At 37.4% G+C, this 14,075-nt stretch overlaps 1 protein-coding gene across 4 annotated transcripts in view; it reads right to left on the bottom strand.

Moving 5' to 3' along the window:
- The window catches only part of LOC104862098 (phospholipid-transporting ATPase IB), a 642,570-nt gene that overhangs the window by 401,968 nt on the left and 226,527 nt on the right, over nucleotides 1-14,075 (bottom strand). For all 4 annotated transcript variants that reach the window (XM_010623803.3, XM_010623807.3, XM_010623808.2 and 1 more), the window contains exon 24: nucleotides 6,713-6,777. In XM_010623803.3, the coding sequence (XP_010622105.1) occupies nucleotides 6,713-6,777 (65 nt within the window). The remainder of the gene's footprint in view (nucleotides 1-6,712; nucleotides 6,778-14,075) is intronic.

Below are 14,075 nucleotides of genomic sequence, written 5' to 3'. Positions count from 1 at the left end.
TATATATATTATATAATTCCACCTAAAAGGAAGGAAAATGCAAATATATGTGATGTAATGGAACTATGCACTTACAAATGGCTAAGGTGGTACTGATCACAACGAATATATATATGCACAATATTTCCCATGATGAAAAGTTCTACAGTGAAAAGAAAAATAAGTGCAAGAGGGAGTGCTGGGAAACTAGAATACTTGGACACAGGTGAGGCTTCCCTGGTACTCCACAGCAGGTGAGCAGTAGAGCACAGAAGGTGAGACACAACCTGGGGATCAACAGCAGGACTCTGCATGTTCCTCTTCCTATTTTTGCTTCCTGACCATGAGATAAGCTGTTTTGCTCTGTCATGCATCCCTGCTCTGATGTGCTGTCTCCACAGGCCCAAAGCAATGGAGCCAACCAATTATGGACTGGAAACTCCTAAAGCTTAGACAAAATAAAGCTTTTCTCTTCACAAGTTGATCTCACGTATTTTTTTTTTCACAATGGTAGAAAGTCAACATCCAGGCAATGACATGAACTATGATGGCATGAACAATGACATGAGCTACACTGAGATGAATCCTGAAGTACCTAAACCAAGAATAGTGTCCTGGTTTAATTTCCCCTAAAATTCTCACATTCAGAGGCAGGAGCTGGCCAGAAGGGGTGGGTCACTGGGGGGTAAGACTTGAAAAGGTATAGTCTCATCCCCAGTGCGCCTTCCTCTCTGTGCTTCCTGACTGTAGTGTTGTGAGCAGCTTTCCTCTGTCACGCTGTTTTGTCAGACCAGTGTTTCCTTGGAGCTAGCTGGCCATGGACTGAGTCCACTGAAATTATGAGCTGATATAAACCTTTCCTCCTTTAAGTTGTGGGTGTTGTATACTTTGTCCCGATAATGGGAAAGTGACTAATTCAGAGAGAGGCCATTACTATGACTATACCTGACCATGTGGTTCACAAGCCTTCAGAATTGGTTTATGGAAAGAATTTGGAAAGGTTTGGAAAGAAGAGTTGGGCTAGAGAAACTTCAAAATGCTGTAAGAACAACTTGATGTGTGATTCTGGTGAGAGCTCAGAGTACGAATGGGAATTCAGACAGTAAAGACCAGTCTCAGGACTGGGAACAAGGACAGACTCCACTGGCAGTTGGATGAAAGGTCTTTTCTGTTATGCTCTGGCAGAAAACTTTACCCATGTCCTGAGACTCTGTGGGGGGGGGGTTAAGATTAACACATTCACAATGGAGCCATAATTTGTATGTCTCACTGCCAGGTGTCTCTGATTTAGTTCACATGTCTCACTGCTGGTTTGAATTCAATCATCTGATATTATATGGCTAACCTGTGTATGCTTTTTTGTTAATATAATATGCTAAACTAAAAACAGTCATTGTTATTTCATGGCTAGATTATTACGCTCTGTGGGGGATGGCCCTATTGATTATGCCCAAAGCAGGCTGTAAGCAGGGCAGGCTGTAAAAAGTTATCCCTTCCATTAGCTTCTTTATAGAAGTGAGTCTGGCCTGAAGTCTACATTGCCAAGGTCAGAATGACTATAACCCAAATTCAGTTCCCAGAATTAAAACCTTCTTTACTAAAAATACAACCTATATTTTATCTGTTATTCAAGAATGCTCTGTCTCTTCCCTGACAAGTCTTGCCTGCAGCAATGTATCCATAGAAATCCCATGAAGTCCCTCCATGTAGCTGTTTTACCTCAATCTACTTATGATGTCACTAAGAAATACCAACAGCTCTGAGTGTTCAGGGCCTTCATTTATTCAGCCTTGCTTGCATGAGCATTGGTCATCCTCGTGCCCATTTCTCTGTCTCTAATTCTGTCTGAGTTTTTCTTTTAACCTTGCATCATAGTACTGAGCAGGAGATGGGAACCCAGTGCAGAGGGCTCTAATAAAGCTCAGTGGTAAATTTCTTTTATTTCTTTGTTGCTCCTTGGTGGTTCTCATTTTCATTTGGAACTTTCATTTGTAAGTAAAATATAATTTTTGTATGCATAAATGTATATTATAACCGATTCACTTTTCAATTTTAAGACTTTCGATTTTGTAACATTTTTTTCAACTAGGGTGTCAAACACAGGAAATGGATGACTCACCAGATAAATCTGCAATTATATCTCAGGAGAGGAAAAATTCACAATCTATGTATTATTCTTCAAGTGACAATGCATTAGAGGTAAATAAATGTAATTTTGTGACCAATGCATTCACTGAACATAGTGAAGATTTGGAAATGAAGGTAGAAGATCAAGAGGAAGAATGTTAGCTAATAATAGAAAGAAATGTGATAAAACATGAGTACACAGAACTGCAAAACACAGAACTACTAATAAATATTAATTGTAGTGATCCTTCTGTATTGTATAAATTATTCATATCAAATTATATACTCAAAATTATAGATGAAGAAACAAATAGATATGCCATTCAATGCAGCTTTAAGAAAATATCAGCGACGTTGGGAATCAGTTATAATTAATGAGATGAAAAGTTTTAGAGGTATATTATTAACTATAGAGATAGTGCCATTACCAAATATTAGACTGCATTACCCTGAAAATAATATGCTTGCCAATAGACATATACAGAACATCATGCAAAGTGATTCATTTTTAGCTATTTTGAACTATTCACATTTTTCTGAAAATATCACATGCAGAACCAACGAATGTTAAATTTAGAAATATCATGGAAGAAATTATTAGTACTTTCAACTATGCAGTAAAACCTGAAAAAAATGCAGTGATAGATGAAAATATGATTCTATAGTGAGGACACCTGCATTTTTGCCAATATATAAAAGGGCACAAATACAGGATAAAATTTTATAAATTACATTTGCCTAAGAGTTACACCTATGATTTACATGTCTATGTTGGAAAAAATAAAACTTCTTGTGCATTCTTATGATATTACTCTGAAATTACTGAATAACTTATCATTTGAACATTGTACATTATTTGCAGACAGCTGTTATTCAAGTATACCACTAGCACAAGAACTTCAAAAAAATAAACATACTTTTGTGTCACAGAATATTCAAATTAAAAAATTTTACCAGTACAAGCAAAGATAAAGCAAAAACATGGCAAAATCATAAGCTTTGAAAATAATTATGCTGGTGTAAAATTTGTTAAATAGACTGATAAAAGAACCATTTGTATGTTAACAACTTATGAAAATCATATATGTACAATGAAGGAAAATTTGGAAACATAAAACCTGATCTTTGCTTTGATTAAAATAATGCAAAGAAAGGTGTTAATTTAGCAGACCAGATGTCACCATATTACATTTCCTTAAGGAAAATATTAAAATGGTATAAAAAATTGTAACACAGCAAATTTGGGATTGAACAGTTGAAAATGTGTATTATATATACTAGCAATGGAGTATTTGTATGTTTTTCATTCTAAAATTTAGATAATTAATTATTGGTAAACTATTAACCTATAAAGAAATGCCACAGTCACAAATTACTGAAAAAAATCATTTTATAGAATTTTATTTAGGATTGGCAAGAAACATATAAGCAATCATATTATCAAAAATTATCAGAAAGTGAAGGGAGGACAGGGACAAGGGGAAAAAATGAGAACCAAGACCTGTCATGTAAAGGTACAGGATCCCAGTAATGAATGTAACTATATTGTATACCTACATAAACTCAATAAAAATAAATAAAAAAAAATTTGGATGATGATGGTTTGACTAGAAATTGTCATATACTATATTTAAACTCATTCAGAGAAAAAAAATTGAAGACTTTTAAAAAATCAGGTTAATCCTTTTATTTCAGAAATAAAGTATCATGAACCAAGAAGAAGAAAGTAATTCTTTCAAGGATACTATCTTGTGCTGACCATAAAACTCAAGATTAATATTCTGCTTAATAGTATTCTGTTCAAGACTGAATTAAAGCATTTTTCCCATTTTGATACTTGTTCCAATAATGTTCTAATAATGTTATGTAAAATTTCAAATGTTATATAAAATTCTGAATACATAAATGGATTAGGAAAAATGTGAAAGGCACAGCTATCTCATTAGGTAATGCATTTCTAAAAAAAATTACCAGTTAAAGAATTTTTTAAAACATTATGCCAACTTGAGGAACCTGCCAGCATCAAAATTTGGTGGTTTTGAAAAATGTCTAAAGGAGTAGGGGAAGTGGGAGGGGTGGGGAAAGGCAAGAAGGGAAAAGAGAAAATATGAGAAATGGAAAAACGTGGAAACAATGTCTTTGTAAATAAGGAAGGGTGGAGGGGATGAAGGGAGGGCAGGAGAATGGAGAAAAAATAAGAACCAAGATACATCATGTAAAGGTACATTCAATGATGAATGTAACTATATTGTATTCCTAAAATGTACCAATAAACTTAATGGAAAAAAATTATCAGAAAAAAATGGATGTTGCTGTGCCTAAAAAAAAACCCAAACACATTGTGACATTCTGAGCACACTGTACAAACCATCTACTTTTATGTATAAAATGTTTTAAAGAAATTCAAGAATATAATACATGTCTTTTAATTTAATGAAATGAATTAATTTGTTGATTATTATAATTTTAATTAGTATGAATAGTATTAATATTTATACTTTGGTTGTAATTATTCAAATTCAAGCAACTAACTAGATTCAGTCTACTTATATACTTTTTACTAATTTTATTAGTAAGACCATTAAAGGGCCAGGGATTTAGCTCAGTGGTGCCAGGCCTGCCTTGCAAGTGCAAGGTCCTGAGTTCAATCCCCCATGCCAAAAAAAAAAAAAGAAGAAGAAAGGAAGGAAGGGAGGGAGGGAAGAAGGAAAGAAGACCAATAAAAGTGATTAGATCCATTTGTACCACTAGTGGTACAACCTACCTGATGGGACAGTCATGCATGTAACACCAGTGTTTCAAGCCAGTGGGAACATGTTAAAGGTAACAGATTAATTAATCTAGTGGAGAAAAATTCAAGATAGCCCAATAAAGAGGCTGTGACATAGGTACTGTTGACTGCTTTTAGCCAGATACACAATACGTATCAGGAGCAAATGATTTGAAAAGTTTGAAGTTTCACCAGAAAAGAACTGCCTATAGAGGGAGCAAGGGAAAGCCTGATTCCTATAAAGAGTAGCATTAAAAAGAAGGTGAGTACTTTTAAGGGAACAAAAAGAAAGATGCCTTGAGGGCATCTCAGAAATCAATGAGATTCCACCCACCACAGGCCTAGGGAAAAGAGAGTCCCTGGGATAACTAGGGAAGTGTATTCCCAAGTTAAACTATCTAGGCTTTCAGAGGCCACAGCAGTCATGGTTCAAGGGGGCCTGGCTACTGCTTAAGATGACCTTGGTGTCACCCCTGTTGTGCTGGTTTGATATTGCAGAATATAAGGGCTATAGGGTCACACAGGCTTCCACCTGGAGGCCACCCAAAAGACCAAGTGAAAAATGAATGACAGGGTCACAGTCCCTGTTGAAGTCCATGAAAGGGCAGTGTGTAAAGGTATGAGAGTGAAGCCAAAGTTGTACTGGAGACCCAGGAAGTTGGACATACCAGGCATGTGGAACATCTGCTGAAGAAAGCCACAGGCAATGAGTGGATCCAGTCTAAATCAAGGCCATATGGGTTGCATAGAGGCAACACTACCCAAGCCCTTTGGAGCTTAAATCTTACCACAACCTGCCCTGTGTGCAACTATAGGATTTAATGTTTGCCCTGCTGGGTTTTGGTCTTGCTTTTTCCTGATCACTTTCTGTCTCCCTATTCTTCCCTTTCAGAATGAGAATGTTTACCCTTGGCTGTTGTTTGCTGGAAATATTTTAAATTTCTGATTTTCATAAAAGGTCACATCTAAGAGTTTCCTTTCAGTCTCAGAGGATACTTTAGGTTTGGACTTTTTAGCAATGCTGAATCTGTTAAAGTTGGAAACTCATAGAGATAGACTAAATATGTTTTGCAAAATGGGATAGAATTGATTCTTTTGGGGGCCAGGAGCAGATTGTTATGGTTTAGATCTAAAATGGCCCCCAAAGTCTGGAGGTAGGACCTGGTCATAAAGGGCAAATCACTGGAAGCATTACTTGTAAGGGTATATTTCATCCCTGGCTCCTCCCTTTGCTCTCTGCCTGCTGGCACTATGTAGTAAAAAAATTTACTTCACCATGTCCTTTCACTGTGCCATTTCTGCCTTGGGAGTCTTGAATCCACTGAAACTGTCAGCCAAAGTAAACCATGTTGTTCAATTCTCCCTTCATGAGCTGGTGGCATCTGGGTGTTGGGGAATTAAGAGGATTTATTCTTAATTCAACTCCTAACACTTGAGTGTTATATTATTTTGAGCTTTGTTCTATAATGAAATTCTTAAGTCTCTTTAGTAACGTACAATGGAGGATTACCATCACCACTTAATGTAAATTATAACAGGTCTCGTTATTTTGTGTAAATTACTTTGTATTTTATAATGAAAGCTAAACTAGATTAATACTATCACATTTAAAATACACAATTCTAGGTGAGCAAAATATTGTCATGAGATAGTATTCTACGCTTACTATTTTGACATTTAAGGATAAAGCTTTGTAATATCCATTCATAACACAAATATAAACACACTGGTTTTATAATTAGCTTTTACCAGAAAAAAACTTCTGATGAACAAATACAGTCAAATCAAAGGGTTCAATACAGCTATTTCAGACACAATTTTTGAAAAACTACTTACATCCAAAGAATCCTCCTTCAGTAGGATAAGGGCCATGTTTTGTGACACCAATCGGCAGGAATACCCTAAAGTGGAGAATGGACAACACGTGAGTTTATCATTCCCTTACGAGTCTCTATGCTGTCAACGGCTAATGGAGTTCAACCTGTCTACCTTATTACCATTTTTAATCCCACTGATTCACACAGAGGAATAGGGCAAGGGTGCAGGAAACAGAAGCCTAAATTGACTTTGATTCATTGAGACAGTGTGAACAGAACTGGTTGAGAAGGGCTTTATAACTAAAGGCTAAAATAAATACTTGTCGAATTTCAGTGGCTCTTTCTTTATCCCTGTTCTCCTTTTATAACATTAAAATAAGCTTTGGATTATCTAAAATAACAGCAAACACTTTAGAAAGACAAACAGAATCTAACAGTGCTCTCCTAAAAGCATAAATGTGCTTATTAGAAGAGCAAGAACCTGCTTTTTTAAAAGTTTGCTTTTTAAAAAGTAGGTAATTCACACAAGTTTTGGAAGGAATATTACTGTATTGTGGAACTCATTTTTCCTGCTAAAACTTCAAAGTAATCCATATTTCAAGAATTAAATCTGAGGTTTCTTTCTTTTTAATTAAAAGGCTTGTTTTCTACAAAAGTATTCCCAATTAATATCAACAATTCACAACTCACTTTTAAATAAAATTATCTCTATAAGCTGAGAGAGATATTTTCTTCTTTTGCTCTCAGGAAGGGAATAGGTTTTCCAAGAAGTGCTTTCCTACTTGGTGATCCCCCAGAAACCAAGGCAAAAGTACCCTGATGCCTGCCTCTCAAGTCTACCGACTCTGGGAAGGTGGCAGCTCCCATGACTGTAAAGACCCACAGTGGCTGCCAGGGCTCAGTGTTTCAAATCACCCCATAGCACCTCAGAGCTCCACTGAGGACTGGCATAGACAGGGCCTTTCCTCCCCTCTCCATTTATTTCACTGAGAAAGGTCAACAAAGAATTCAACCAGTTATCTTGCCTTCCTCATGATAACCCAACTTGCATCCTCCAAGGTATACTTTCATCTTGCTTTGTCCTCTTTTACTCAGCTCAAGCTCTTTCTGCAGAGCCAATTTCTCCCTCACTCTTCACTACTCCATCTGCAAATAAACTGTGCTACTGTTTTCACTCACTTATTTGTACAAGATGAGAAGAACCTGGAAACCACCTCCAAAAGGAGACATGAGCACCACAAAACCTGGTAATATTTACTTGGTGAGCCACTTGTAGAAAGAGACCACCCAGAAAAATTTTGGCATAGGCAGCCAGGAAAAAAGCTTCGAACTGGAGTCTAAGGTCAAGGTAAAGCCCATACTGGGCACAATTTTTGTTTGTCTTCATGAGGCTTCTTTTCTTCACTCTTTCTTTCCTTCACTCTCTCCCCTAAGCCAGGAATCGAGGGACTCTTCTCAAGGCACCAGGGATGGGTTTCCTGGTCCAGCCATGGGGATAGGGAAAGGGAATGTAGGCTTTGTCTTTTTTCTAGCTTCTTGCAATAAATTAACCTGGTCTCCACTTATTCCACTTTTCTAAGTGGCTTTTCTGAGTTTGTGTTACATTTATTTACTATCCTCTTTTCTTTTTCTTTCTTTCTTTCTTTTTAAACTAAGCTGGTCTCTGCTTAATCCAGTTTTATAAGTAGCTTTCTTTTTCTCAGTTTGTGTTTTGGTGTGATGCTAGGATTAGGGGTGCCCCACCCTGGGTGCTTCTTTCTCAGTTATGTGATGCTAGGATTAAAGGTAAAACAGTAAGCTTAAGGGTGACTCACCTTGTGTGTGGGTGGCACCAATAAACAGGCTCAGAGCATGCATGGATTCATGCAGCTAGATGTGGGCTTACATCAACTGCCGCCATCTTGTTCTTTTCTTTTCTAACTGGCTTTTGGAGCTAAGCCTCTGATTTTGGAGACCAAGTAGGAGGAAGCACTTTTCTTTGTGAATTACTTTAACTATCTCTGTCATGTGTCTTTTCCACATGTAAGAGAAAACATTTGTCCATTTTAAAAGGAAACATCCAAAGCTTTTGCCAAAGCAGGGCAACAGCTGGGAAGGCCTGTTCAAGCCAGCTTTAGCTGACCCATTTTCTCCGTGTCTTAGATTCCACCTGAGGCTATAGCCTCCTGGTTGGATTTCTTCCTTGTTTATGTGCAGGTAATTAAAAATCCTATGCCTGATAACCTGAGCAGAATGGACAGTGTTTAAAATTTAATTAAAGAGACTGTGAATACACAAAAACAGAGCTGCACCCTTTCTTAGCCTTTTTACTGTCAGAATAAATGCAAGAAACAATTTTCCCATTTGACTCCATTCTGATTAAGGAGAATCATCAAGCAGTCATAGGTGGGGCTTTTTCAGAGGTGGCTGGATCTACAGTGAAGCTGGAATTGATATGGCATAATTCTAGGATCAAAGGCACTAAGATTAAGGGTGTGAGGTTACCCTAAGTATCCTGAATAAGATATAAGGGATACAAAGAGCTGTGGCTGCCCCTTGTTGCTTAGCTACCTTTTGCCAACCATGAACTTTCTCCTCTGCAAGGCTCCCTACCTTACAGCCAGCCAATTGCGGACTGAAACCTCTATAAACTGTGAGCTAAATAAACCTTTCTTCCTTTAACTTTGGGTATCAGGTATTTTTGTCTCAGCAACCAAAAAAGGAACTAAGACAGTCCCCTCTCAGTAATCCTTACCACAACCACTGCAGTAAAGTTGGCAGACACACAATTACATTCATCTTTCTAGAATAAAGCCAGTCCCATCAGAGCTGTCTGAAAAAACAAGATCATCAAAAAGAAGAGATCTCATCTGTGAGCCTCTGGAAGAGATTTCTCTTCAAAAAGTTAAACTCCAGTGCTGCTACAGGAAGCATGGAAATTTGACCTCCTCTTCGCATTTGGCTAATAGTGAAGCTCAATGGGCATTAACTCTTTTCTCATTGTTTTCTGACAGGTTTTTCTTTCTTCAACTCAGCCAGTGAGCCACAGTACCCCAAGGTAGTTGGAGAGTACATAACCTCTGTAGGTAAGGTCTATGGACCCTTCCATCTTGAAGAAGCTACACAAGGCTGAGATTTCCACATCCTCAGCACCCCATAAAGAATTATGGAGATCTGTGTCTCTCAGGGAAAAATAAAATAAATTAGGGTATGGCAAAGATAGCTGGGGAAGTAGGCATGACCAGTTAATTAAAAGATCTGGATGTTGGCAGGGTTGTGGTGAGAAAGGAACCCTTCTCCATTGTTGGTGGGAGTGCAGACTGGTGCAACCACTATGGAAATCAATATGGAGATACCTCAAAGAGCTGGGACTAGAGGTTCCATTTGACCCAGCCATACCTCTGCTGGGTATCTTTCCAAAAGAATTAAAAGAATCATATCACAGAGATATATGCACACCTATGTTTATAGTGGCACAGTTTGTAATAGCTAAAACTTGGAAACAGCCCATTTGCCCATCAGTTGGAAACTGGATAAAGATATGGTTTTTCTATAAAATGGAATACTACTCAGCCATAAAGAATGAAAAATAAGATTTATTCATAGGAAAATGGATGCATATTGAGGATATACTCCTAAGTGAAATAAATAATTCACACATGTGTAAATACTGAATAGTTTCTCTGGTGTGAAAAAATATAATAGTACATAAGATCCTAATGAGGTAATTGACAATGTGAAATAGGAAGAAAAGGGCTAAAGGTCTAGGGAAAGTGGGAAGAGTAGAGGAAAGGGAATAAGGGAAAAGAAAAAAATAGGAGAAAATGAAAAAATGGAAATAAAGTGTTTGTAAATGGGGAGGGGAGTAGGGGATGAAGAGAGGGTAGGGACAAAGGGAAAAAATGAGAACCAAGACCTATTATGTAAAGGTACAAGATCCCAATAATGAATATAACTGTTCTGTACACCTAAAATGTACCAATAAACTCAATTAAAAAAAAAATAAAGATCTGGCAACATGTGCACAGAGCAGTTTCCAAAGCCCTGCACTGGACTTCTCTTGAGAACCTGAGTGGGTTTTCAATAGGATGGGCTAGACCTGACATCAGCTTGGGGTGTGGGATCCCAGAACTGCCTCTCAGGACCTGTATGTAGAAGTTGTTGCAGGTTTCCTTGAATTTGGACAATATAAAAGGACACAGATGCCAAGAAAAGCTCATTACCATGGCTTGCCTCATAATAGTCCCCCCGCATCCTCCAGGGTTTACTTTTATTTTGCTTTTTCCTCTTTTACTAGGCCTGAGTTCACTCTGCACAGCCAGCTTCTCCTCCACCCTTCACTTTTACTTTTTCAAATAAACTTTTGATACATAAAAAAATAATAATAAAATAATCCAACCATTTGGAAAATTGGCCCCTCCCATCCAGGTTTTCCTCAGCCCCTCAGAATAACATGTCAATGATTAAAGAAAAATGAAGTAAGGCATGAGCATGTTGAACCTTAACCTCGGTGAGAGAATGGGATAATCTCCAAGAAGGACCGTAAGTAACAATGTCCTGAAGTGCAGAGGAGCCTGGACTCCTCCAGAATGTCTAAAACAGGTATGTATAGCCCATGGCCCTGGACGGCTAGCAATGTGGCCCTCTAAGATTGTGAGCTTTTAACATTATGTTGAATACGTTTAGCCTCATTTTCATGTCTTCATTGTGTGGACAGTGTAGGCAACAGTTGAACAAGGGCACAGTGCAGTGCTAACTTCACCTCCGGCACCAGCCACACACAGCCCAGTCACAATCCACATGTATCAGATGTTGCACACCACTGTGCAACTTGGTGTGTAGTCTGTGTTTCCTGATAATGGTATTTCAACCTACCTGCATGTGTGTGTGCCTATGAACACAGGAGTTTCTTGTTATTAAGCAGACAGGTTTTCTTGTTTATTAAATTCTAGGCTTGTTGTATTATGTTATGCTAATGTTGTAGTATAACAAAGTTCTGCTACTTATCTACATTAATTATATTGCATATATGACCCAAGACAATTCCTCTTCCTTCAGGGCATCCCAGGCAAGCTTGAACATCACCTCTCACAGATGCTAGTGGAAATAGTTAAGGTGACAGGCATTGCGCAGAAGGATAAGAAATAGAACTCCGCATTTATGTTCCTCTCTACCTAACAGGTTGTCACCGTTAGGAAATCCTAATGTGAGCACAAAGCAGGCCTCAAGGAGGCAAAAAGGAGTACCAAGAAAAATTTGCTTTTTTTTGTGTGTGTAGAATGGATGAAAATAAATGCTTTTATTTTTGTAATATACGAAATATGGCCTTCACTCATGACCGTTAATTGGAATATTTTGTAAAGTATCTCAGAACACATATTTTAAAGCCCAAATTTATGACTTGTAATCCAAATGCTCTTTTTTTAACACCATATGAACACTATAACAATAGCTATTTCAGGAAAATATTTCTTCTTAAAAACTAAAACAAACTGAATAATTTAAAATCCCAATGCTACAAAGGCAAATTATTGCTAGATTTCTTATCTTTAAAAAGAGGGAGTAAAAAAGAAACAATTCTGCAAACACTTTCAAGTTGATTTTAACAGTAATAATGAGTAATAGTGAGATGTTCTCCAAGTGAAATGATTAATTTTTTTTCTTATTGAGATTCTGAAAATGCATTCTTCCTCCTATAAATCCTTAGATTAGGTCCGCAAGGGAGATCTACATTTTATTTTCACTTACAAAGGGGGATATTGGAACTTTAATAATTTTCTTCTACATTGGGCTTTACTCTTCATCCCCAGAGACTTCCACCAACTTCATGCCACATAGACTGTTACAAATTTAGTATAACTAATGCAAAAGGATTTACTGGTAGTATTTTATTTGAACAACAGCTGCAGAGCAAGCTGTAATTTTAAGCCCTTGCTTTCTGCTTTACTTTATGTTTTGCAATTTAAGCAAAATGCCATTTGACAACTGAAGCTATGCAAAGATATTATGGAGAAGCCCTAAGTATTTTTTTCAAGGCATGACAGGAGGAGGGCAATATATAAAACTACTGACATTTTCACGGATTTAAGTACACAAAACTAAAAGCTTCTGAAAAGAAACAGATTTTTTTAAATGTGGAAAATGAAGTGAGATTTTTGCTTAGAGAATTATCACATAGAACACTGGCCCTAGACAAACCATAGAAGTTAGCTTAGTTAATTGTGACTTAACTAATGTGGCAAATTAAATTATGTCAGTCCAAGTGTGGTGTGCTTGATTTCTAATGTTTTTGGATAAAATGAGATCAACTCTTGGAGAAGAGCCAGGCATGGAAAATCAATCCACACTTGTAAATTGAGGTCTAGTTCTTTAATCTTGCAATCTAACAAGATGGCCATAAAATGACTGAGAAGAGAACCTCGGGGATTTGACTTTTTACTACAGCTGAAATTAGCAGCACACACTACAAAAGTGTTTAGTCTTAAAAAATATTTTTTTACGTGTTTAGTCTTTTTAATACCTGAGTATAATCAATATTCAAAGAAACCTAAATATAACAGAGTCTGTGGTATTTAGAGCAGGACTTGACCTTAAAACAATATTAATACTTCATGCTATTAACAAATCAAATGAGATTTTTCCACACGTGTCTTTCTCCCTTTCTTTCCTCCTCTCTTCCTTTTCTTTCTTTCCTTCCTTCTCTTTTTTCTTTCTCTCTCCTCTCCCCTTCCTTTCCCTCCCCACCCCTCCCCTGTTCTCCTCCCTCCGTCCCTCCCCGCCGCCTCTCTAGCAAACTCATATAGCCAAAGATATCTGAATCCAGATTTCTCTGGAGACATTTTTGAAAGCATTAGGAACAACTTCTTTCTCCCTACCACGTATTTTAAGATCACATCAACCAGGCCACATACCCATTATCATAACTGCACATGTCACCCCCCCATAAGTGTGTTGGTGGTTCTAAATAATTTCACAGAAATTCTGGCCAATCCGTATTTGTGTGTAAATGGATGAAAAACACCGGCAGATACCAGGAATGGATGACAGAAGACTGTGTCTTAAACTACTCTAGTTGAAGGCCAGGAGATCCAGTTCAGCGTCTTTCATCACCAGAGATCAGAGAGCTAAACATTGATTCACAGAGCCACATCTGTGAACATCTTTCCCTCGAGAGGCAGGCCTGTGTCAGAAAACATCATCCTACTGAAGAACACCCTGACTCAGCCTTAGCTCTTAAGCTCCTCTTGAAACTGGGTTATTCTAACCCATTCTATGCAGTGATTAGTTCTTATGATTTTAGAAATTCCTGAAGTCTCAAGTTTTAAATCTGTCTCATCCTGAAGTTTTCCCTGGTCATTTACAATTCATGCTTTCTCCTGAGGAGGGAATATTAAATGTCATGG

The sequence above is a fragment of the Fukomys damarensis genome, unplaced genomic scaffold (assembly GCF_012274545.1).
Source record: "Fukomys damarensis isolate Sample0158 unplaced genomic scaffold, DMR_v1.0_HiC HiC_scaffold_38, whole genome shotgun sequence".
NCBI lineage: Eukaryota > Metazoa > Chordata > Mammalia > Rodentia > Bathyergidae > Fukomys > Fukomys damarensis.
The sequence above is the reverse complement of the archived record's forward strand: the minus strand, read 5'-3'. Positions and strand labels throughout refer to the sequence as shown.